General features: G+C 35.8%; 3 protein-coding genes across 5 annotated transcripts; all 3 read left to right on the top strand.

Annotated features, from left to right (window-relative positions):
* The first annotated feature begins 2,983 nt into the window (after window positions 1–2,983).
* LOC137711036 (hydroxyproline O-galactosyltransferase HPGT1-like) lies at window positions 2,984–7,060 on the top strand. Its single transcript, XM_068450232.2, has 12 exons — window positions 2,984–3,302; window positions 3,440–3,503; window positions 3,671–3,720; window positions 3,818–4,011; window positions 4,177–4,240; window positions 4,318–4,390; window positions 4,860–4,983; window positions 5,507–5,594; window positions 5,694–5,744; window positions 6,207–6,278; window positions 6,382–6,494; window positions 6,644–7,060. The coding sequence occupies exons 1-12, from the start codon at window positions 3,190–3,192 to the stop codon at window positions 6,664–6,666; spliced, it is 1,029 nt and encodes a 342-aa protein (XP_068306333.2). The 5' UTR covers window positions 2,984–3,189; the 3' UTR covers window positions 6,667–7,060.
* A 46-nt stretch (window positions 7,061–7,106) lies between these two features.
* Window positions 7,107–11,199, top strand: LOC137711198 (common plant regulatory factor 1). Of its 3 annotated transcripts, XM_088695721.1 has the most exons (8): window positions 7,107–7,177; window positions 7,669–7,756; window positions 8,352–8,538; window positions 8,688–8,739; window positions 8,866–8,917; window positions 9,178–9,383; window positions 9,786–9,989; window positions 10,660–11,199. In XM_088695721.1, the coding sequence occupies exons 3-8, from the start codon at window positions 8,420–8,422 to the stop codon at window positions 10,885–10,887; spliced, it is 861 nt and encodes a 286-aa protein (XP_088551847.1). In that variant the 5' UTR covers window positions 7,107–7,177; window positions 7,669–7,756; window positions 8,352–8,419; the 3' UTR covers window positions 10,888–11,199. The 3 variants fall into 3 exon arrangements, with proteins under 3 accessions (XP_088551847.1, XP_068306508.2, XP_088551846.1); XM_068450407.2 differs by lacking the exon at window positions 7,107–7,177 and having other exon boundaries at window positions 7,537–7,756; XM_088695720.1 differs by lacking the exon at window positions 7,107–7,177 and having other exon boundaries at window positions 7,637–7,756; window positions 8,325–8,538.
* Window positions 11,200–13,422: 2,223 nt separating this feature from the next.
* On the top strand, window positions 13,423–15,890 carry LOC137710851 (putative glucose-6-phosphate 1-epimerase). The gene is made up of 7 exons (XM_068449994.2): window positions 13,423–14,127; window positions 14,305–14,379; window positions 14,484–14,701; window positions 14,804–14,938; window positions 15,022–15,124; window positions 15,210–15,309; window positions 15,397–15,890. Exons 1-7 carry the CDS (start codon window positions 14,035–14,037, stop codon window positions 15,561–15,563), a joined length of 891 nt encoding a protein of 296 aa, XP_068306095.2. The 5' UTR covers window positions 13,423–14,034; the 3' UTR covers window positions 15,564–15,890.
* Window positions 15,891–22,741: the final 6,851 nt, after the last annotated feature.

Here is a 22,741-nt window from a genome sequence, read left to right as displayed (position 1 = left end):
TAGTGTGAACCCAACATTCACACAACGTAACATCTTCAATGAGCTTCCACGAAGTCATTTTTTTCTCTCAAAGTGTACAAAATTTTCAAATGTAGAAAGTGTAGAAAATATTAAAATGTGGTGTAAGGTGGAAGATGAGGGTTAGGTATTTATAGAAAAAAAAATTAATTTTTTAAAATTTTTCTGTATTTTTTTTTAAAAAATCACAATTTTTAATTAATTTTTAATAAATTTTAATGTTGTAATTAATCTAGACCGTTGGATTTGAAAAATAATCAAATCCAACAGCCAACCAGCTGCCACGTGGCCAACGGTCAAAATTCTGACCTTTGGGCCTTTTTTTTTTTGTTTTATTTTTTTTTTTTGGTGAAAAAAACGTGGACTGTTGATCTGTGATCGGACGGTCCATTTTAAAAGTCAAATTTAAATTTTTTTTACCGTTGGAAATCCAACGACTCTGAGGAGGGCCATGTAGCCCTCATCCTGGTAAACGCAAGTGGCATGAGAAGTGTGCCCCGCCGCCTGTAACCTTGTCTCCTACTCGCGCCCAGTCGCGAGTGTTGTGCACGCGCCAGCCAAATAGGCCGGCTTCTGGGTCTGTCCGAAATAGGCTGGTATGTTGCCTGGCTTGGGCTGGGTGCCAGGCTGTTTTGCGGGCTGGAGGTTTTGGACAGGGTGCTAGCCTGTGTTTTGGACAGGGTGCTGTGCAAGTCCACCTCCGGCAGAACTGCTCTTAGGGGTTTAATTGGCCATTAATAAATTAATTAGGTAATAAATCCATTAATTAGCCATTTAACATAATTTAAAAGAAATGTTTTGGGGGTTACCTTGTGGAGAGGATTTGATCAGGATGGATGAAATATGTTTAAAAATAAATACCTATTTGGGCACTTTTGACTTGAGTGTGGGATGTTTGTCCATTGCTTCCGTAGGAATTCCGGTACTCCTCAAGGGTAATTTTGTCATTTTTCTCCAAAAATTCATGTGTCGCCTCTTGATTATTTTTTGCTCCACATGAATAGTATCAAGATTGACTTTTTAGTGTAAAAATGTGGTTTTTTGTTAAAATGAACAATACCGAGAGCTTTTCGTTAAAGTTTCCTAATTTAAATTAATTCATCCATGTTATGGGAGACAAAAATGTTGAAGCTTTGGGCCTCAATTGTCCCACATCGGGAAACCAAGTTCTCCAATAGGCTTAATATTGTCTTTTATATGAGTAAACAAACAAAGCAATTCGCTATAATTCGACAATCATCATCTTCTACTTCTTTTCCTTCTCTTTTGTATATAAATTTCCAGAGAGTAAACACACAAAGCAATTTGCCATAATTCTATAATCGCACCGGTTTATAGGATTCGATAGTTATATCTTGGTCAGGTAGACATCATCGAACTACAAATACAAGAGTGAGACGAAAATACTATTCGAATGACATAGTGTTGCTAGCCTCTATCAATCAAGTTAGTATCATTTTTGTTTCCATAACTATATTATAATTTTCATTTTGTATTGTTAAGTATTTCAATAATAAAGATTCGATTATTTTCCAAATTATGTTATTATTTATATTCTAAATTGTTCTCCAACAAGAAATTCTAACTTGGGTGCTCAAAATGCAACACACTGCTATAGTCAATTTAACTAAGGGCCAGTTTGGAATTGATATACTTAAAAAAAAAATCGTTTTCTAATGTGCTTTAAGAATAATCAGCTATAAGCAGGTGAGTGTTTCATAAACTGTACTTTTAAAAGTGTTGTAAGTATGAAAAGCAGTGTAAAAATATTTGATAAATTTTAATGTAAAAACAATATAATCATAGATAACGACAAAAATAGCCATGGTAGTATGAGTAGTGGTGACGGCAACGGTAACAGTGGCAAGGGTTGTGGTTGTGATGTAGTGGTGCTAATAGTGATGTGTAGTGGTTGGGTTACATACATAACAATGGTGGTAAGGGCAGCATCAACATTGATAGTTGTTCTTGTGGTTGTGGGTGGTGATAGTGGTGGTGGCGGGGGTTGTTTTATGGTATTGGTGGTGTTAGCGGTTATGGTTGTAATGGTTATTGTAGTAGTGGTAGCGGAGCGATTATGGTGTGGTCGTTATGGGAACAATGGTGGTGATAACGACGGTTGTAGTGTAGGAGGTTAGGGTTCGTAGTGATAAGTGGTGATGATCACTTTATTCTTTAAATATAAAATATGTCTAAAAAAATAAATAATGTTATTTTTAAAAAATTAGTAAGAGTTACATGAATTAGAACTGCACTTTGCAAGGTAGCATAGGCATTATAGGCGGCATAATAAGTAGCGACAAGGCGCCACTGATCGTATGCCATTGCCGAAGGTTTAAAAGAAATTATTTAGCTTCGAAACCCTATCTCCTTAACTTACATTCTCCCTTTAGAGAATGAACTCATTTTTCCACTTATAAATAACATATCTTCATCATAGAAATTCATAATCTGAACCGTTTAATTTCTTAATCTTCTTTTGAATGTCATCTTTAGAGAAAAAAACATTTGAAACATATATTGTTTAGTTATATAAATGTGTCAAATAAATTAACAATGTATTCAAGTATATTCATGATAAACCATTGATTTATTCCAAATATTTTTTAGATGATTATATGATATCTAATTCGAATGATTATTTATATGGATGATTCAAATGAAGATTAAAAGATTGAACGGTTCCAATTATAAAAGTTTTATGGTGAAGATATATATAAACAAGAGGGAAAATGAGCTCATCCCCTAAATAGGGAAGGTATTGTTATGCACACATCTATTTTTATTTTTTACATACTTCTCTCACTTTTTTGTCATCAAATTGAATAAATTAAAATAAAATCAATGTCTAATTTTATAAGGATGTGTTGAAGTTAAAAACGCGTTTGAAAAACACTTTCCAATGAAAAATCACTTCCCATTTATAACTCCAAAATTGCAATTACCAAAATGACATGAATATTCTTTAATTGCAAAAATCCCGTTACTGCAGAGAGCACAATCGGTTACAACGTCTTCGTCTCCTTGTTCTTCTTCCTTCTTCAATCGAGAGTATCAGTTAGTTTCAGACTTGATCGAGCGCCGAAACCCCTCCCGTGATCTAGCTCGCCGCCACTCACTCAAATCCGCTCGAGCTCTGCGCCCCTTTGTTTTCTGCCGCACCGGAAAAACATGCATAGCCGGCCGTCGCACAACCGGCTATCCGGCTCGGCTTTTCACTCTCGGATTTCAGCTCTCTTGCTCGCCATGGTCTCCACCATGGCCGCCATCTACGTCGCCAGCCGGTGAGTTTCTCAATTTTCAAACTTTGCTATTTCGTCTGTGATTAGAGCTGTTCATAATTTAAATTTTGGATTTTTGTGAAAAAGTTTGGTTTTTTATTTTTGATGAATGTTTGATGGGGTGTGTGGTGTGTTGATAGATTGTGGCAGGATGCTGCCGATAGGGTTTATTTGATTCAGGAGCTTGATAAAAGAAATGGTCAGGTAACTTTAGTTTTTTCGGTTTTTGTTAATTTTTGTTTTTGTCCAAGTTTTTACCTTTTAATTTCAGTTCAAATCCCTCATGCAAACAGTAATATGTTGCTGCTTATATGAATTCAATCTAAGAGATTATGAATTAGGCAGATAATCGTTAATTTTCGATTTTTCAGGGTCAATCTGCTATAGCCGTAGACGACACACTTAAAATTATAGATTGCAGGTACATTGATCCAAGCTATTCTGTAAAAGGTGGCATTGTTGAATTTTGAGAATTTGTGGTATTGTCTTTGCTGTGATGAATGATGGTCGTTTTCTAGGGAGCAACAGAAGCAGTTGTCTGCCCTTGAGATGCAACTGGCTGGGGCAAGACAGGAAGGTTTCGTTCCAAAGAGCTTGTCAAAAAATGAGGGGGCTCATTCTAAGAAGAAGCTTTTAGCTGTTATAGGAATTATTACAACATTTGGCCGCAAGAAGAATAGGGAGGCAATTCGTAAGGCATGGATGCCGACAGGTACCTCCTGAAAATATTGTTGTACTTTTCTTTTGTCTTTTGTGCAATTTTATGCATTAAAGTATTATCCACTCCTACCAATTTTCTAGTTACAAATGTTTTGGCTTGCGATGGTGAACCAAACTTCTTCTGGTGGTTATAGTAATTTTATGTATATATGTGCAGGTGAAGCTCTAAAAAGATTGGCAGATGAAAAGGGCATCATTGTGCGATTTGTAATTGGAAGAAGGTCTGTATATTGATGATTTAGAATGATGACAAGGAATTGTCTACAGTTCTGTTCAGTTAAGCATGTGTATCTTGCAGCCCAAATCATGGAGACAGTTTGGATAAGGAAATAGACAAGGAAAATGACCAGACCAACGACTTCATTATTCTGGTTTGTTAACCATTTGAACAATTCTGTTTTACATATATTTGGTGGGATCTTTTGGCTGGATGAAATTTCGTATTGTAGAGAACTTTTTTTTTATTACTATGCACATGTGATTCTATTTGGATTTCTTAAGAAGTTAAGTCCTGTGAAAGATACAAGATGGTGTCTGAGGCTTTGAACAAAAGCGGGGGTTGGCATAGAGACTAAGTGATGGCTAGTTAGAGTATGACTAAGTGATGGCTAGTTTGTAGTTATGAACTAGCCAATGTAACCTGGATTGTAGTTCAAGGAAAGCTGGCTGTGCATTTCGTATTTTTAATTCTTGTATCATGCTCATGAGTCGTGGCCCTCAACAAAGATTTATGCTTATCCTTCGTGGTTGATTCAAGAATCATATATGGGATAGCTGAAATTGCTATAGGCAGATAAGTTTATGTCACATTGTTGTTGAAATTGTTCTTCTACTTTACAGGATGATCAAGTGGAGGCATCTGAGGAGCGGCCAAAAAAGACAAAATCATTCTATATTCATGCTGTAGAGAACTGGGATGCTGAGTTTTATGTTAAGGTCAATGATGATGTTTATGTTAATCTTGGTATGTAGTCGTATTATAATTCTTTCTAGTAAACAAGAAGATAGTTAATCCTCGTGAGACTTCTGTTATACCTGCATAACATTAGATTGTGGTAATTAATTTGGATAAAACTAGTTAACAAACATGTGCTTGCTATTGGAGAAAACCAAAGAAACCGTTAGACGAGAGCATAGGTATATGGTTATCTAGTCATGATCTCAAGTGAAGTGTTCATTTCTATCTCAGAAATCAAAGCTGCATATATAATTTCAATTTGAGGATTGGAATTTGTTGCCATTGTTTTACCAATAGAACCTTTCTACAAAATGCTGCAATTGTTTGTCTAACTTCAGAGTGGCATAGATTTGGACGCCACTGGGTATAATTGATAAGTCATGGCGGAACCAAATATATTGATAACGGGGTTATTGAAAGTTAAGGAAAGCAATATTTGGCTGTTAACCATATCAGAAAAATTAATGCCCCTAAACAGATAATTTGAAGTGCATACTAATATTTGGCTTTTACTTTATTATTGATTCAGATGTCCTGGGAGCAACTCTAACTACTTATATAGATAAGCCTCGTGTCTATATTGGGTGCATGAAATCAGGCGAAGTCTTCTCTGAACCGTAAGTGCTGAAAGCATACTTTATTTGATGAAAGCTTTGAAATTATGAGTCATTTTAGAATAGATATAACATGTTTTTTGTGTTGTCTTAATTACACAGAACACACAAGTGGTATGAGCCAGACTGGTGGAAATTTGGCGATGCAAAATCGTAAGCACAGATAATGTCTATTTAATGAGATATGTAAAAGGCTCTTTTAGATTGACATGGCCTGTTAGAGTAGCCCAGAAAAATATTATCCTAAAAAACAAACATGTGTAATAAACGCTGATGATTGGTTTTTTCTATAGTGCCTTGGTGATTTCTTCGTATAGACTGTTCTACGTGATATTGGATTGCCTAACAATGCTGGGAGGGTGACCATTAGTTCTTTATAGGGAAAAACGTATTTCTGAAAATGTTTGTTAGTTAGGTAAGTAGGAGCAAAAGGTGTAAAGGTGATTATTTGGTTTTCTCTATATGTCCTGTATATAGAGGATTCTCACCTGAACAATCATGGTAGGCATCAGGTCGTTAGTCTTCAAGTACTGAAGCAATTCATAATAGCATTTGAATTTGCTGCTTAAATTCCCAGGTTTTACTGTGTAATATTTCATTTGGTTTCCGATGCAGATACTTTAGACATGCTTCTGGTGAATTGTATGCCATTTCTAGAGCCTTAGCTCAGTTTATATCAATAAACAGGTGCTTCCGCCGCCTCTTTCCTTTTTTTCCTGTTTCAATAGTATCGTGTAGCATGCTTACAACCTTGGGAGGATTTAGTTTATAGCTTTCTGTCGGTTTGCAGGTCTATACTTCGTGCTTATGCTCATGACGATGTTAGTGCTGGATCATGGTTTATTGGGCTTGATGTGAAGCACATTGATGAACGGAAATTTTGCTGCTCCTCTTGGATGCCAGGTCTGTTGGTCTTTTTCGTCTAGTACATATACAAATCAATACGAACATAATAAAACTTCTCCTGATCATAACAATCTTGAAAAGACTATTGAAGTATAACTATTTTATTAATATCAAGGCAAGAAATCATCCGTGTACTTTCATTTCAGGAGCAATATGTACAGCTGTGTAATCTAACATGCCGAACAACTATTGATTCAACCAGTACGTTACGAAAGGGAAGGCCCTTCGTTTAGAGCAATGCCTTCTTCGACCAGATGATTCAAGCAGTACAGAATGATTTATTCTGCCCCAACTTGATTCGAGCAGCCTTGAGCTAAGAGGTTACGTTAGAATTGATTTCTCTATGCTGCTGGTCGAAATTCTCTCGGAAGTTCCAGATCCTGTTAGCTTAGTTTTCGCCCTCGTAGTTACTGAAAGTCCGGTGCCATTCTTACTTTTTCGTCATACCTGTATCAGTACCGTAAGAGTTCACCTTTGAATTTCACTAATTTAACATCTATACGTATGGAACGATTACTAGAGAGACAATTTTTGGTTGTTGATAATATACGAACTTGGTGCAAGCATTGGTTTCATAGTGGTAACATTGCAGTGCTTATAACTTTTCAGTTACTGCCAGTTAGGGAATGATTTGAACATGACTTGAACCTGGCACGAAATTAACCGATTTAAGGTTAAATGTTACTTCATAAGAACCTGAGAAGGAATACGCTAAACGAACTTAATTACGCTCAAATTAATTCAGAAATTTTTTTTTCTGTAAAAAGCTGATTGTGTAAACTTGGGATTAATCAATTAATCGATTCAATTCAGATTTTAGTTGATTAATCTGAAGTTATAAGCAAACTTTTATCAACATTACAAAACAAAATCGACTAGGAAAAAAAAACAATTAAAATCTTAAAACAAAAATTAATCAAAACAAAATAAAAAAGACTGATTTTGGTACGAATAACCGTTTGTGGCGGGGCCCACAGACCGGTACAACATTGAAAAACGAAAGTCCCGTGAAGAGGACCATCGGCCAATGTCTCTACACGTGTACGGTTCAGAATAATAGTGCCACATCGATCATCTGGGCCAATCCTACTAACCCAGTTCAGGACCAGACCGGCCGGTGTACGACCCCATCGAAGCCAAAATTTTCCATCTAAAACGCGGGAAAATTGAGGAGCTAGGGTTAGGTTCTGTTGAGGCTTCTTCAAAATTACTGCTTTGATTTCATTTCTCCTCCCTTCTGAAGATTTCCGAAGATTCAGGTACATTGCAATTGCCTCTTATGTTTTGGTAGAATTTCATATATAAATATATATAATATTTGTGTACGACTCGGAATATAAATGTGGAAGCTTTCCGGATCTCTTAATTTTGCAGATGCATGAATGGGGAAAATTTAAAATTTCAAAGTTAATTGTGGAAGATGACAATTTTTAATATTTTTAATTAAAAAAAGGGGGAATTATTTGGTGTGCAATTGATCCGATTTTATCAATTAGAAATTGTGGGACAATTTGGGAACAGTAAAATTAGAAACTAATAGGCATGAGGAAGGTGAATTCATGAGATAGTAAGGTGAATTCTGTGTGTGTTGCATGTGTTGATTGAAATGATAAGGCTTCCGTTTTTGGTGAAAATGGTCAGGTTTTTTTTTCGAAAATGGTCAAGTTTTTTGTTTGTTTGTTTGTTAAATTGTGGAATTTTTCGTTCAGTTATTTGGAATCGGGTTAATTGAGTTCAGCTGAAATTTGTTTTGAAATAATGTCATGGAAGCAAATGAAAGAAAAAAGGATGGTTGTTAAATTTTCATTGAACAATATATTTGTGTAGTTTTACATTCCCAATGTGAAAATGCAGCTGTGGAGAGTAACTTGACGGTTAGCTACCCGTCACAGTTTCCTTAAGCACAGGAAAGGCCTTCTAAAATGTTGGACAACATGGACCAAGATGTAACAAAGAAGTTGAAGGGATCGGATGGAACTGCAGTGCCAGTTGGATATGACAGTCCCAAGGACGGGAACCTAGTCCTTGAGGCATCAAAGAGGTTCTTTCTTTATTCTTTTTTCATTCACAATGGGGCTAACCTTCGTACAGGACAAAATTGAGATTATGAACAGTCAGCTTCCCGTTGGTTCTCTGATGTTGTCACTAGATTTAGCCAAACTAAACTTTTGATCTTATGAACATGTGCAGTTTGGAACAAAAGGTTGATGGTTTGACTGATGGAAATGATGGCAACACTAAAGTAAGTGTTTTTTTTTGTTATGCCTGATCAATCTGAGACAGGCCTCTCCTTTGAATTCTCCTTTGATTAGATGCTATCTATGCATGAAGTTAAACAGTTAAAGTAATAATGGATTTCTTCTATCAGGCAGAGCACCTCACTCAGAGGAACAATGGGTCGGAGAGCATGCAATCTGCTGGTAAGATTAGGTCTTCTCTTTAATTTATATTTTGCAATTGTAATGTGGGACTTTTTCCATCAGGATTTCTGTTTCTGGTTTTCAATGTGGGAGGGCACAATTTCGTGGCCTGTTTTTGCCCTCCATCATCTGTTGGTTTTGTATAGAAAAGGGGATGGTTCAATCCAGTTTTGGTTTTACTTGGATAAGTTAGGACTTTGCTACCGTTTGTTTCATAGTTCATAGTGACTGATTTGTTTCCTTAATTATCTGAATGACAGAAAATGATGTGAAGGTTCATACTCAGGTCAGTCCTACAACTAAAGGGGAAACGAATGAGAATTCCAAAAGTGTTTCCGGTACTGCGCCTCCTGCTGTTGGTTATATTGGAGTATCTCTCGGGCCGCCGTATGAGACAGTAGGAATTAGCACAGCTTTTGTTGCTCCTTCTGCTGGTTCTGGGTTTCCTTTTGGTGCACCTGTTATGGTATGGAAATATTTACCTTATTGATTTTGGTACTACTTATTTGTTTGCAAGCTTATGCCTTTCTATTTCAATTTGAATTGTAGATAACGGTTTAAAGAATTGCGGGCTTTGATACTTCTCTATTTGTTTGTTTTGAACAACGCTCAGTTACTGGTTTGATTGAAATCATGAGACTGATGAAAGATTACGGATTTGGAATTTCCTCAAATTTTGTGAGCCAGAGTTAGCTGTGAAACAAAGCCCATCTTAAGATTCTGCAGGGCGGTTATTTGCTGAACCGTTTTTATATTCATGACTTTTGAGTACTGTTGAGTCAGGACTCATCTTGGATGCACCAAATTCTTAGATAACTCTTAGATGTTCTGCTATTCACACTATTGATTCACATGTTGATTTCCTCAGGATGAAAGGCAGATGAAACGAGAGAAAAGGAAACAGGCTAACAGAGAATCTGCAAGGAGATCTAGGTTAAGAAAGCAGGCTGAATATGAGGAACTGGTGAAGACATGTGAATCCTTAAATGGGGAGAAAATGGCTCTTCAATTCAAAATAGAAAAATTGAAAGGGGATTCAGAGACACTGAGGCTTGAAAATGCCGCATTAAGGGTACTTCTTAATGTTCTCATAGAATTTCTTGAGCTGTTGGTCTGTTCTTAGTTATTTTTTATGTGTACCAAGTTGTCACGTTCTCTTTTCTTTTTAGGGGTTATATTCATTTGTTGTTATAGTAAGCGGATTCTTAAAGATCAACAATACAATAGGGTGTTGAAAGAACAAAGTTTCTAGGTTGTTCTTCGTGCAAAAGTTTGGAGGTTGACTTATGAACTGGTAGCATATCCCGAGCCCAAGGCTGGGTTCATAGGAGTGGGCTTTAGGTTAGTTTAAGCTTTTGCATATGCACCAGCAATAGTTACCCAATAGGGAAACTCCAGTATATTTTACCCAAAAAACAGTAGGCACTTGGACAACTATGTTCAGATTGTTTTGATTTCTGATGTCCAGCATATACTTAGAGTAACTAAGCCATCTTCACATTGAATTATCATGTTTTTTTTCTTTTGGTTGCCAAATATTGACCAAGAGTACAAATTTGCCAGCGTAGTGAAGGGTGTGGTGTTGGGATGGGTTTTGTTGTGATGTGTTGTAGCACGTGCTACAACGTTAAGTTGAACATGAAAAATCGAGGAAAACTGATTTGGTCCATCCTAGCTTGTTTCAACCTAAGCTATATTTACATTCACTTGTAGCTCGATCTCACATGTGTTCTATCTTGTAGGAGAAGCTGAAAAATGCTCAGGCAGTGACGCAAGGAGGGATTGCTTCAGTCAAGATTGAAGTAGACTTGGAGCTGCCAAATGATGCCAAAAATATAATTAGCAACTTGGGTTCTGTAAGCAGGAACGGTGAACTGGATCGCGAGAAACATGAAAGTTCCATGTCTGAAGCCAAGTTCCATCAGCTGTTGGAATCAAACTCTAGGACCGATGCTGTTGCTGCTAGATGATAAGGAAGCTGGTGTTGTCTGCAGCCTCACATCACACTCGGTGGACTGAAAAATCTAATTAACTTAACTTTTGGTTTGCGACCAGCAGGTGGAATACAGGAAATTCCGAGCGGAAGGTCAGAAATAGTAGTTTCTAATTTATTGTTCCTTTAGAATTCAACTCTCCTTTGTGCTATGATGTGCTAGATTCGAGATTGTCTTGGGGATTTTGTGATGAGTTTAGGTGAGGCTAAAACTGTGTTTACATATTATGAACATGAACATTCCAAAGGATTGGTCTCTGAAGTTACGTGATTCGTAATTGTTACTGCAGACTTCTTGTTAGATTGACAGAGTGTTCTATTTAACCGGGTTAAGCATTATATTTTAAGGAGAACTAATAAAACGGACTTGAAAACTTTGAATTTTAACGATAAGGACAAAATAAAAGGTAAAGTGAATAGTATCACGATTGATTCTTTAGTGTAAAAATATGATTTTTCGTTAAGGTGAACAGTACCAGGAGCTTTTGGTTAAAGTTCCCTATATTTTATCCTTGTACTAGAAATTCGACCATGCCGATGAGATTCTAATTGTTTGGAATTTCGACTGAAAATGTAAATATATGGAATCATTATCGGCACTAGAAAATATCATTGCGAATTTCACTCTCATTTATTTCATTGAGGACTACAATATGACTATTTTTGGAGCATCAATAGCATCTTCGTTAATCAATACTAAGCATATATTACACACTTTGTATGTGAATACTTTTTATTTTTGTTTTAAAATGGGAAGGAAGGAGAGAGAGAGAGAGAGAGAGAGAGAGAGAGAGAGAGAGAGAGAGAGAGAGAGAGAGAGAGAGAGAGAGAGAGAGAGAGAGAGAGAATGTTCCAGTGGGGAAGGGGGTTTTTGTTTTTTATTTTTTATTTTTTAATATTATATATACGCTAAAAATACATATAGATGAGATTTCAATAAAAAAAAACACCAAAATTTTCCAGTGGGGAAGGGGGTTTTTGTTTTTTATTTTTTATTTTTTAATATTATATATACGCTAAAAATACATATAGATGAGATTTCAATAAAAAAAACACCAAAATTTGGTTTTGTGAAACTATATTATCGCCCATTATTTTTTTTCTATTATAGAAGACTAAATAATATTTTTATCCTCTTTTCCTATTAATAGGTAGTTTAAATAAATATCTTGTTTAAAGTTTTAGCACATAATCATATTATATTGCGGTATCCATTCTACGCTTGACTATTGGAGAAAGTTATGAGTTCAAATGAAGTGATATTTTAAGTTTTTGAGTTGAAGGTGCAAATGGATATAATTGGCTGGTGAAAAGTGCAATTCAAAAGAGGAACTTGAAAGAAAGCCACCAAGTCCCATCGAAAGGGATTTTCAAAGGTAACTTTGATAGTACCTTTGATTGCACCTAAGAATAAGATGCACGCTCCTCAATTTTGTGTGTTGGCGACATTGCACCTAGAGTTTTATCCATGACATTGAATTTCAACCCCAAATCATCCTTTTCTCTCCCTAGTGCCTTTCAATTCAAAGCTTAATACTTAATAGTGAGACAAAATTGTGGAAAAGAAATTATGGGTCATTAGGAAAAAGAGTTTGGTATGCTAGACTTCTGAAAAACTTTCTATGCATTTCTCCTGTGTTTAGGCATCTCTTTTGTGGGGTCCAGTTGAAGTTTCTCTTAAGTGTGTTTCCGTTGTGATCCTTCGTGTATGAGTGAAAATTAAATAACGTTAGATGCGTATACCTTCACGTAATGAGTGTTATTGACATAAATTTATGTATTATCGTTTATTGGTATTAAATTATAAGACATATGTGTCGAACACAAGAATGAATACAATATGGGCCATGGCAGAATCTCCCCTCGAATATATCCAAATTCAGTACCATCATATTTTTGTTTGTATTGTAACTTGTCCATCAATAAACTATTTGAATTTGCCTTGTTGGGAAGATGAGACTCACTAATCCGTCCCAAGGATAATATTCTTTATCCAATTTTCAAGTGATGAAGGAAAAGTTGCTTCAATCAAATATTTTCATCATCAATTTTCCTTGGCCGATGTCTAATGCAGACGATGTGAATGGTTCACCTCAAATTATGCAGAGTTTATTGAATATATTTTGGCAATAAATTACAAATACATCATGCATTATACTAAAATCCAATATACCGCATTAAGCGTATGAAAATATCAACAAATTTACGTATCGATGATTTTTAACTAAAAATTCCGCCGTTTAATACTGTCACATTAATGAAATAGACTCACGCAAATTTTTCTCCACAATCAGGCAATCGAAAAAGTCAAAAACTTGAAATTCCCACTTTGTTCTCGATTTTCCCTTCTTTTGAAAATGGATTAGTTAATTCAGTTAGAGAGGATGGCACGTTCATACTTGTCTATATCACGTGTAGAAACCAGCAAAGACTAATCATGGTTGGTTGGTTGCTCAAGTTTCCACGTCTTGTACGCACATGTAAATACACATAAATAACATATTTTAAACTTGTAAATGCAAGTGGTACTAATTTAGTCTCAATCTGTTCATTACCCTCCTAAGATATGCCTAAGGACTTTAATCTCTTGTATATTATTTGACATTTCAATATTTGTTTATCAGGAGTGCTCAAACGCTAATCCTTTCGAGTGATTTGTTGCATAGATGGATTAGATTTATGTTTGATATTTCCGCCCACAAAGGTGTTTTGACCTCATTTCTTCTTAGTCACAGCCTTCAATTTTTCTTTGTGTTTGTTAGACAAAACTGTTCCCATCATAAATGCTTTTTGTTTTGGTTTGAAACCGGCCGCTGTGCAGGAATTTTAAGACTGTTTGGTTTCATTCGTTGGGTAATTAATCATCCTGTATTTCTTTCAGAAAATTTGGATCTGTTCGAAAAGTGAGAGAGGGGAATTGGTAGTTGGGAATTTGGTTTCAGTTCACAGGAAAGTATAGGTTTTGTCACGAGAAAGGTTCATGTGAAAGTTGAGTTTCAGCTGCTCGATTGAATGAACAGCTAACCACTTTGTTCCCTGTTTGAAGCTGGTTTCTAGAGAGAGAGAGAGAGAGAGAGAGTCATCTGTTCATTCAATTGATGTTCTTGCTTGCTGTGTTCTTGAAATGAATCCTTCTGGAGCAGCAGTTGAATTTTCGAAAGACAAGAATGGAATCGATCAAGTTCATCTTCACAACCCGCGAGGTGCTTCCGTTAGGGTTAGATTTCTTTTACCTTCCTGTTTCTACTATCAAGCAGCATCGATATTGTATCAACTTAATCACCGCAGTTCATTTAGAACGGAACCATTCAATATAAGTTGTATTTAATTAGAAGTCCAGAATTGCTGATTTTGTAGTTTAAATGCGTTCTGATGTCGTGCAAAAACAATCCAGGTGAGCTTGCACGGAGGCCAGGTTCTTTCCTGGAAAAATGAACGCGGCGAGGAATTGTTATTCACTAGTAGCAAGGTGAAGAATTTCTTCAGACTTCTTCATTGTTATCCGTGAACTGTTGGGAAATATGTACACTGATGTTAGAGTTAGCTAATATATTTTCTGTTTCGTCTTTGTAGGCGATTTTTAAGCCGCCAAAAGCAGTCCGAGGAGGAATTCCAATCTGTTTTCCGCAGGTTGGGACCGGATCATTGGACCAAAATGGGTTTGCCAGGAACAGAATTTGGGCCATCGACAATGATCCTCCACCACTACATCCAAATTATTCAAATGGAAAAGCCTACATCGACTTGCTGCTCAAACCATCCGACGATGATCTAAAGATTTGGCCACATAGGTAGCACATATAGCAGCATGAATTCTGAAAAAGTAGCATGCTAATGCTCTGTGTACTTGAAATATTTGTTTGTGACATGATGGTTTGAAACATGTTTTGCAGTTTTGAGTTTCGCCTTAGGGTGTCGCTTGCAGCAGAAGGGCATCTAACGCTTATATCGCGCATCAGAAACATCAACAGCAAGCCTTTCAGTTTTTCATTCGCTTTTCATACGTATTTCTCCATTTCGGATATCAGGTACATAATCTTCGACTAATCGTAATCTAATTAAAGACTAATTGAAGTTCCGAGGTCTAAATGAATTTAATCTGGACTGACAGTGAAGTGAGGGTTGAGGGATTGGAGACTCTAGACTACCTAGACAACCTATGTCAAAAGGAGCGGTTTACAGAACAAGGCGACGCCTTAACATTCGAATCTGAGGTAATTGTGTTTTCCCAAAACCTTCTCGAGTTGTCAGTTGATCCAAAACTCTCCTGCTTATGAAGTGTTATTCATTTTCCATCAGGTGGACCGCGCTTACCTTAAGTCTTCGGATGTGATAGCTGTTTTCGATCATGAAAAGAAGAGGACATTCACCGTGCGAAAGGAGGGACTTCCAGATGTTGGTAAGAATCATGTTCTACCAAGCAAACTTAGACATATGGATTGGTGACAAATTAAAATCTTGTGTTCTTGAACTTTACATGTACTAGTTGTATGGAATCCGTGGGAGAAGTCCAAAGCGATGGCGGATCTTGGAGACGAAGAGTACAAACAAATGCTTTGTGTTAATGGAGCATCAATCGAAAAACCAATCACCTTGAAGCCCGGCGAGGAATGGACGGGTCGATTGGAGCTCTCTGTTGTCCCTTCCAGTTAAATCAAGAGGCTGCCAATGACTTGCAGGCGAAGAAATAAACCTAAAGTATTACTTGGGGTCGAAAAATTCGACAATGTTTGCAATAAAAAATCAGTAAGAGCATGATCAATACCTTTAATTTTGGTTCATGTTTCTTAATCGATTTCGTTTCGACGGAGGCGGAGATATATTTTTGCTTCTCCCCATTGTAGCTGTAACCTGTAACCTGAAAATGTATATGGTTCGTCTCAATTTAGTTGTGGAAATTGTAATTTGTACACCGCATGCAATAGATTGCAGAGACTCAAAAATAAGAGAAAGTTAATCATGTTTTTTGGTGGAATATAACGTCGTTTCTTAATTTATTTATTTTTGTAGAGGATAAGAAATCTTTTGGTTTCACCCATGAATCTAAAATCTGAGGCAGAAGAGGACTAAGTTGGTGTAAATTGTAACAAAGCAAAGCCTCAGAGGCCACGAAGAATGGAGACGAAAACTTGAAATGCACAACTTTATCAGAGGCTAGTTTCGGAACAAGATTCTATCTGGAATCTCTTTTTGAGGATCCTAGAGATCGGTTCATTTTATCCCTTCATCATTCATTATGCGATTAGAAATCATTTTGAATTTTTAATTTAAAATTAAACATTAACAGTACCTAATGAAAGCTGGTCGTACAATACACGATAAACAGATGAGATAAATTGAAAGCATGTGCTTTATGGGCCCACCATGCTTCCGCTGCACCACCTTGCAGATATACAACTGTGAGGGCTTTTTTTTTTTTGTTTGGGCCAAACAGAGTAAAGGCCTTGTGGCCCATATGATCATGTCCAAACTTTTCTGCAAACGGTGGTCCTCGTCATTTTGAAGGATGTTAGACTTGGAGCACAGATCTTCATGTGTATTGCCAAAACTAGGGTGTTATATGACGAGATATTTACTCGAAATGATGGACAATAGATTAGTATTAAACGCAGTTTTCACGATATTCGAACATAATTTTTTTTTACTTATAAATGAAAAAAATATATTATCAAACTGTAATACTAAGAGATACAATATTATGAACTTGGCTTTAAATAATTAGATACATAGGGTTTACCAAAAATAAATAAGAGTTTTGTCTTTTCAAAACTAGTACTCATATAAGTGAAAGAAAATTGTATTTACTCTAAATGTGCAATTGTTTCGTCAGGTACTGTTTGTGTTTAATTTTAAATAATATAATTTAAAATAATTTTTGACCGCAAGATGTACGATAAAAAGACAAGATTAAAAAATTTTCGGAATCCTCACAAAGAGGATTCGGCGAGAATCGTATCTTTTTGAAAAAATGTTATAAAATAAATAGTTTTTATCACAAGTGGTTCCTAAGATTGATTAAACTTATCATTCCCTCACTTTCAAAATCAATGTCATCCTTGACATTTGCTACCACACATTAATTTGGTCATTCCGTTAATATTCCGTCAACTATTCTGTTAGTTTGTATGTGGAACCCAGAAATCCAATGAAATGGTGACACGTGGATTTACACAAAATAAGGGTTTTTATCACAAATGGTCCCTCACATTGATCAAACTCCTCATTTTGGTCCCTGAGCTTCAAAAATCGATAACTTTGGTCCCTGACTTTCAATACCGCACGTCAATTTAATCCTTCTGTTAAAGTTTCGTCAATATTTTTGTCCCACTAATCCAAGCATATGATGCCACGTGGATTAGCTACAAGAAACTTTATTTTTTATTTTTTATTTTTTTTTTAGACTTAAAACTAAAAGTAAAATAAGAAACTAAAAATCAAAACTAAAAGAAAAAATAGTCATCGTCGTTTTCATCAGGGTATGCTAAAAAAGAAAGGGAAGACACTATGACATCACTAAAGTACTTGGCTTTCTAAACTCACTCCTCATTCTCTAGTCGGTTATAAACCTATCAAATTTGAATTGAATTTGGATTCGATTTTGTCGAATTTAGATAGAATTTTTTTTCAATTTGGGGTTCTGAGATGCGAGAAAAATGCCAGCGTAGAATACTCGTTCGTTGGTTCACTCTTAAAAAAATAGTTTCTTGCACTTAATCCACATGGAGCCATATGATTGGATTAATGGGACCACATCGGCACACAAACAAAAAATATGGGTGAAATTAAAACGAAATGACTAAATTGATGTGCATAGTGAAAGTTATGGACCAAATTTATCGATTTTTGAAACTCAGTGACCAAAATGAGGAGATGGATTAATGTCAGAGACCATTTGGATAAAAACCTTTATTTTGTGTAAATCCTCATGTCACAATTTCATTAGATTTGTGGGTTCTACGTACAAACTGAATAGTTGACGAAATCTTAATGGAATGACCAAATTGATGTGGGGTAATGAATGTTAGGGACGATATTGATTGATTTTAAAAGTGATGGATCAAGATGAGTTTGATCAATCACAATGATCATTTGTGATAAAAATCCTAAAATAAAAAATATTAAGAAGTCGTCTTTGTGAATCAACTTTCTGAGTCCCTGTCTTTGAGCTTGACCGACCAACGACAATTGCGGCTTTGGTCTACTAAATAAAGCAGCGATGCATTCTTTGCTAAAGACCACAACCCAAATTCTGCAATAAATCCATCAGAGCCTGGTTTCGATCCAGGGACTTGTGGAGTTATGGGTCCACCAACCTTTTGCTGCCCCACTGATTAGTTTATATTATTTTATTGTTCAACTAGTGCCGATCAAGCTAAAACTCTCCTTCACAAAACATAGACATGCATGCTGGTTTGAAATTGTGATGCTTTGAAAAAAAAAAAAAAAAATTTGCTTATTATAAAATCTGGAGCATCAAATTTATTTGGTATAATGACAAATATAACCCCCCATATTTTAGGAAATTACAAATTTTTGCTCCTAAATTATTGTCTTTGATAATTATTATATTATATTAAATTTCATATCATTTTTTGTCATTTAACATGTTCACTACAATTTTATAAAAGTTTACTAAACTTTCAGACATTTTTTTTTTTTTTTGGTTAAAAGCACTTTTACAACAGAAAGTTTATCAAACATTCAACAACTTTATTTTATAGCTGTTTAATCTAATAACACAAGAGAAGCAATTTTTTAGAAAGTACAACAATATCAAACTAGGCCGCATAATAGTTACATTATTTAGAGCGTATATGATTTTTTGAATGCGAACAAGTTTGAATCTTCTTTATTCGATAACATGCGAACAAGTACAAAGAGAAACAGAGAAAGAAAGATAGAAACAAAGTAAGAAAAGAAAAAAAAAACAAAAAAAAAAAAACAAACAAACCCCTTACATGACAGTAACGTGCGCATATTCATCCCTTGATTTATTCACATTTCTCTCTCACTACAAGTAGTCCTGTGTAAATTTTTGCTTTTGCATAAGGGAGAAACGAAAATTCATTGTACAATGAGGGCTGGTTTGGTATTCTTGTACTTTGAAAAAAAAATTGTTTCTGTTGTGCTGTGAGAATAAGCAGCTGTGAAATAAAGCAGCAGAGTATTTGGTAAACTTTTTTGTAAAAGTGCTTTTGGAAAACAAGAAGCAGTATGATAGTGTTTGGTAAATTTTTATGCAAAACAACTATGATTGTGTGAAATGACTAAAAAGGGTATAATACTAGATGTGCTATTAATTTAATTTTCTTAACAAATAAAGATGAATTACTAAATATACTTTATTTTTAAAAGAAAAATATTTATAAACTTTATCTTAAATATTAATTAGTATGACAAACTAATTCAATTGAAATATTTCAGATTGAATAGCTATAATTCATTAGTACAATATTGTTAATGTACTTGAAAGTAGTTTAATTAGATGCATTCATCAAATCCACGCCCACTAACCAAGCTTCAATTCCTTTCTTTGTCTCTATCTCTCTCTCTCTCTCTATCTCTCAATTTTCCCAGTTTTGTTTCCTGTCTCTGTCTCTCTTTCAATTTTCCCGAGAAAATTCAACACCAACAACCAAATCATGGAAGAAAATCACGCCGCAGCTTTCGAATCAATCGCCAACGGTGACCACCACGATGCCACATCCACTGCCGCAAATGACTACAACAATACCCATCACACCCACGCCAACAACGACCACAGCTGGCAGAAGGTCACCGCAAAGCACCCGAGGAAGAAGAAGGAATCAAACGCTGAAGTAATCAATAATCAGAACAAGCTCGTCCCCGACATCGCGAGCGCCAACGGAAATGGCGTTTCCAATCGCTGGAGAAACAATCAAAGGACCGGCGCCAACGGATTCTCGAAGCTCAGAGGGCCAATGTCGACCTCGACGATGTTGCTCCGGTAAGATCGAAGCTCCGGTCCAATGACGAGGATGGGGATAATAGCAATGATGAAGCTGCAGCGCAGAATGTGAAGGCCAATGAGGCGAAGAAGGGTAGGATTGCCAAAAACTTTCATTAAAGGGTTATTGTTCACCCGCGTTTAGGTTTGCGCAGAAGCTGAAAAGCTAGTTTTTCAAAGCTGCCTTTTGCTGCTTCTGTTTTTTAGTTTTTTTTCACCCAAAACTGTGAAAAAAAGCTGAAGTTTGAAGTTTGCCAAACACCAAAAACTCTCCCAGCTTTTTTTCATACCAGTTTTTTTTTTAAATCACCTCAACCCCAAACCATACCTGAGTCCTACTATGCATCAGTGCATTCAATACATTACTTTTTAAGTGGCTCAGGTTTAGTCGTTGGATACTTTGACATTTTTCAACTCACCCAATTATAAAATTAATTTAACAATGTGGCATCGTTTGGTGGATCGTATAAGGACCGAATAGGACAAATAATACGAACCCAGTCGTTTGATGTCCTCTTGTATTAAATAGTCGACGAATTAATTTAGTCAGTCTGCTTATTTAGTAAGGTATACACCTGCATAATAAACCCGTCTAAAAGGATTGGATTATTAATCCTGTTCCTTTCCCTCTTTCTCGCACTTCGTTCTCCACGCCTACGACCGCCACGTCTTCCTCTGCTACAAGAACCTCGAGGCCTAGTCGTCACGTGTTGAAGGTTTTGAGTCTGATCCGCTCCCTAAGTTCTTCGCCTGCGCTCTCAAAGCTCGCAAGAACAACATCGTCGTTAAGGTCTGACTTGCAGCTCAATTCCTCTTCGATTGTGTTGAAGACTTTTGCAGCTCAATTCCCCCTTCCCCATTTTTTGTTTTCTAATAGTAATTAAGTTTCCTTATTTCTGGGTAATTTGAGATTCGTTTCAGATGTATAGAGGGGGAAGATTTGCTTGAACTGGTAAAGAGAAGGGAGTGAGGGTGTCTGGGGGCAGTGAAGAAATGATTTTTTTTTATTTATTTATAATTTTGTTTAAATAAAGGACAAATAGAAAATGCAATATCAAAAAATGACAAACAAGATTATTTTTATTTTATTTTTTAATTTGATGCATTTGGTTGGTGTGAATTTTTATCAAAAAAAAAAAATCCCTTTTTTTTCATTAGTCATCAAATTTTTTTTCGTAAAAATAATATAATCCGATCTCTTATCCAGGACGGTATCAAACACATTATAAATAATATGGTCATTAGTACGATACTGCACCAAACACCCAACTAATTTAGTCAGTATAGTTCGGTGGTAGATTATCCTATCCGATTGAAATAGTCAGTATAGTCCGAGCTGCTAAACGAGGCATGTATAAAAGTTTTGTTGTACAATATAGCATGTTGCAATAAACACTTTGGGTTGCGCAATTGAATGGAGATGACTACTAAACGGGACCATGTACAAAAACATGTTCAATGTCTCCAAGAATTATAACGACCTTTGATGTGCTAGTTCAAGGTTTAGGAGGAACAATGAAAGCGACTTTGTTCACCCAACAGCTTCTTGGGCTACTCATAAATCAAATGAAAAACAAGTTGCCATTGACCGTCATTGAAGATAGAATCATCAAGTCCTTCAAGGAAGATGGGTTAACTTGTTGCACCCGTTGTATGAAACATGTGTCTCACATTTTTCGGTCGGTTAGAGTTAAAAAGTAGGTTTTAAAGTGTAAATTATTCATTTCAAGGTAATTTACATCCTCTGTTGGAGATGGATGAGACCAGAGAATTAGCAAATAAAATGTTAAAAAGGTATTTTTTGAGAAAGAGGTAAGATATTCATTAATGGGTGGGATACGAACAAATCCATGACGATAGGATGCATACAAGTGTCTCGTCAAAAACATTGTCAGGGATTTCTCGGTCGAAAAGAAAAAAGTATCCCTCACCAAATAAATTAAGAGTTACCATCTTCAAACAGAAAGTTCAAGAATACATAAGAGGTTCTTCGAATCAAAGAATAGAATTATCACAATTCAGACTCATCCGTATGATCTGTATTTGCATGCTCCCTAGTCCATCTCATGCATTATTCCCTTTCATCTCCAATTCACATGCAATTTCAACTCTGCAAGTATATATGCAGTCTAAATCAAAGCAGATATATGTAGGGCGCAGATACTAGCTAGCTAATCTATTCGACAAACTTCCAATTGCAACATGCCTTCAATTTGGATTTAATAATTAGATTCTTTCATAAAATGTTAATTATTCATTCAAACGATAACACGTTGATTTGTTTTTTTTTCATAATATACCTTTGACATGAGACATATCAATTCTATGACTTGTCCATATTATAACTTCATAATATACCTTTGACGTGAGACATCAATTCTATGACTTATCCATATTATAACACTGCGCAATTGTAAGTCACATAACGTGTGTTCTCTATACACGCAAAAAAATTTCATATAAAAAATGGTGCTATCCACACATCATTTTTTACTTTTAATGCATCCCTCTTCATTTCCAGTCGTCATATCAAATAAATTAAAAAAGATTAATAAAAAAACATTAACAAGGAATTCATGTAAAAATATGTATGTAGATAACATCATCCTAAAAAAATTGAGAGAAGTTGTTGACACCTCTGATAATGGATTATTGATCCACTTTTGACCCCGCATTCTATCAATCAAAGCATTCTTTACCAACCAGCAGCATGGACAAGAATGGCCAAATAATGCAGATAAGAATTAGTGATGAGAAAGAAATGGTGGTTCATGGTTGGTTGAAGTCTTGAAGATAATAAAGAACAATGCCATGCACTAAGACAAGAGTGGGTGTGTTCTTAACAACAAACAAAAGAATAAGA

Source organism: Pyrus communis, chromosome 6 (assembly GCF_041283825.1).
Source record: "Pyrus communis isolate YQ-2024b chromosome 6, ASM4128382v1, whole genome shotgun sequence".
NCBI lineage: Eukaryota > Viridiplantae > Streptophyta > Magnoliopsida > Rosales > Rosaceae > Pyrus > Pyrus communis.
This window is presented reverse-complemented; position numbering and strand designations above follow the sequence as displayed.

What these genes read in the sequence shown, in the direction of transcription:
- LOC137711036 (XM_068450232.2), top strand. Translation starts at nt 3,190, where the DNA reads ATGCATAGCCGGCCGTCGCACAACCGGCTATCCGGCTCGGCTTTTCAC. An exon ending in CGATTTGTAATTGGAAGAAG is followed by an intron (nt 4,241 to 4,317) that starts GTCTGTATATTG and finishes TGTATCTTGCAG; the next exon opens with CCCAAATCATGGAGACAGTT. An exon ending in CCAACGACTTCATTATTCTG is followed by an intron (nt 4,391 to 4,859) that starts GTTTGTTAACCA and finishes TCTACTTTACAG; the next exon opens with GATGATCAAGTGGAGGCATC.
- LOC137711198 (XM_088695721.1), top strand. Translation starts at nt 8,420, where the DNA reads ATGTTGGACAACATGGACCAAGATGTAACAAAGAAGTTGAAGGGATCG. An exon ending in CTTTTGGTGCACCTGTTATG is followed by an intron (nt 9,384 to 9,785) that starts GTATGGAAATAT and finishes TGATTTCCTCAG; the next exon opens with GATGAAAGGCAGATGAAACG. An exon ending in TTGAAAATGCCGCATTAAGG is followed by an intron (nt 9,990 to 10,659) that starts GTACTTCTTAAT and finishes TCTATCTTGTAG; the next exon opens with GAGAAGCTGAAAAATGCTCA.
- LOC137710851 (XM_068449994.2), top strand. Translation starts at nt 14,035, where the DNA reads ATGAATCCTTCTGGAGCAGCAGTTGAATTTTCGAAAGACAAGAATGGA. An exon ending in TGTTATTCACTAGTAGCAAG is followed by an intron (nt 14,380 to 14,483) that starts GTGAAGAATTTC and finishes TCGTCTTTGTAG; the next exon opens with GCGATTTTTAAGCCGCCAAA. An exon ending in GGAGGGACTTCCAGATGTTG is followed by an intron (nt 15,310 to 15,396) that starts GTAAGAATCATG and finishes TACATGTACTAG; the next exon opens with TTGTATGGAATCCGTGGGAG.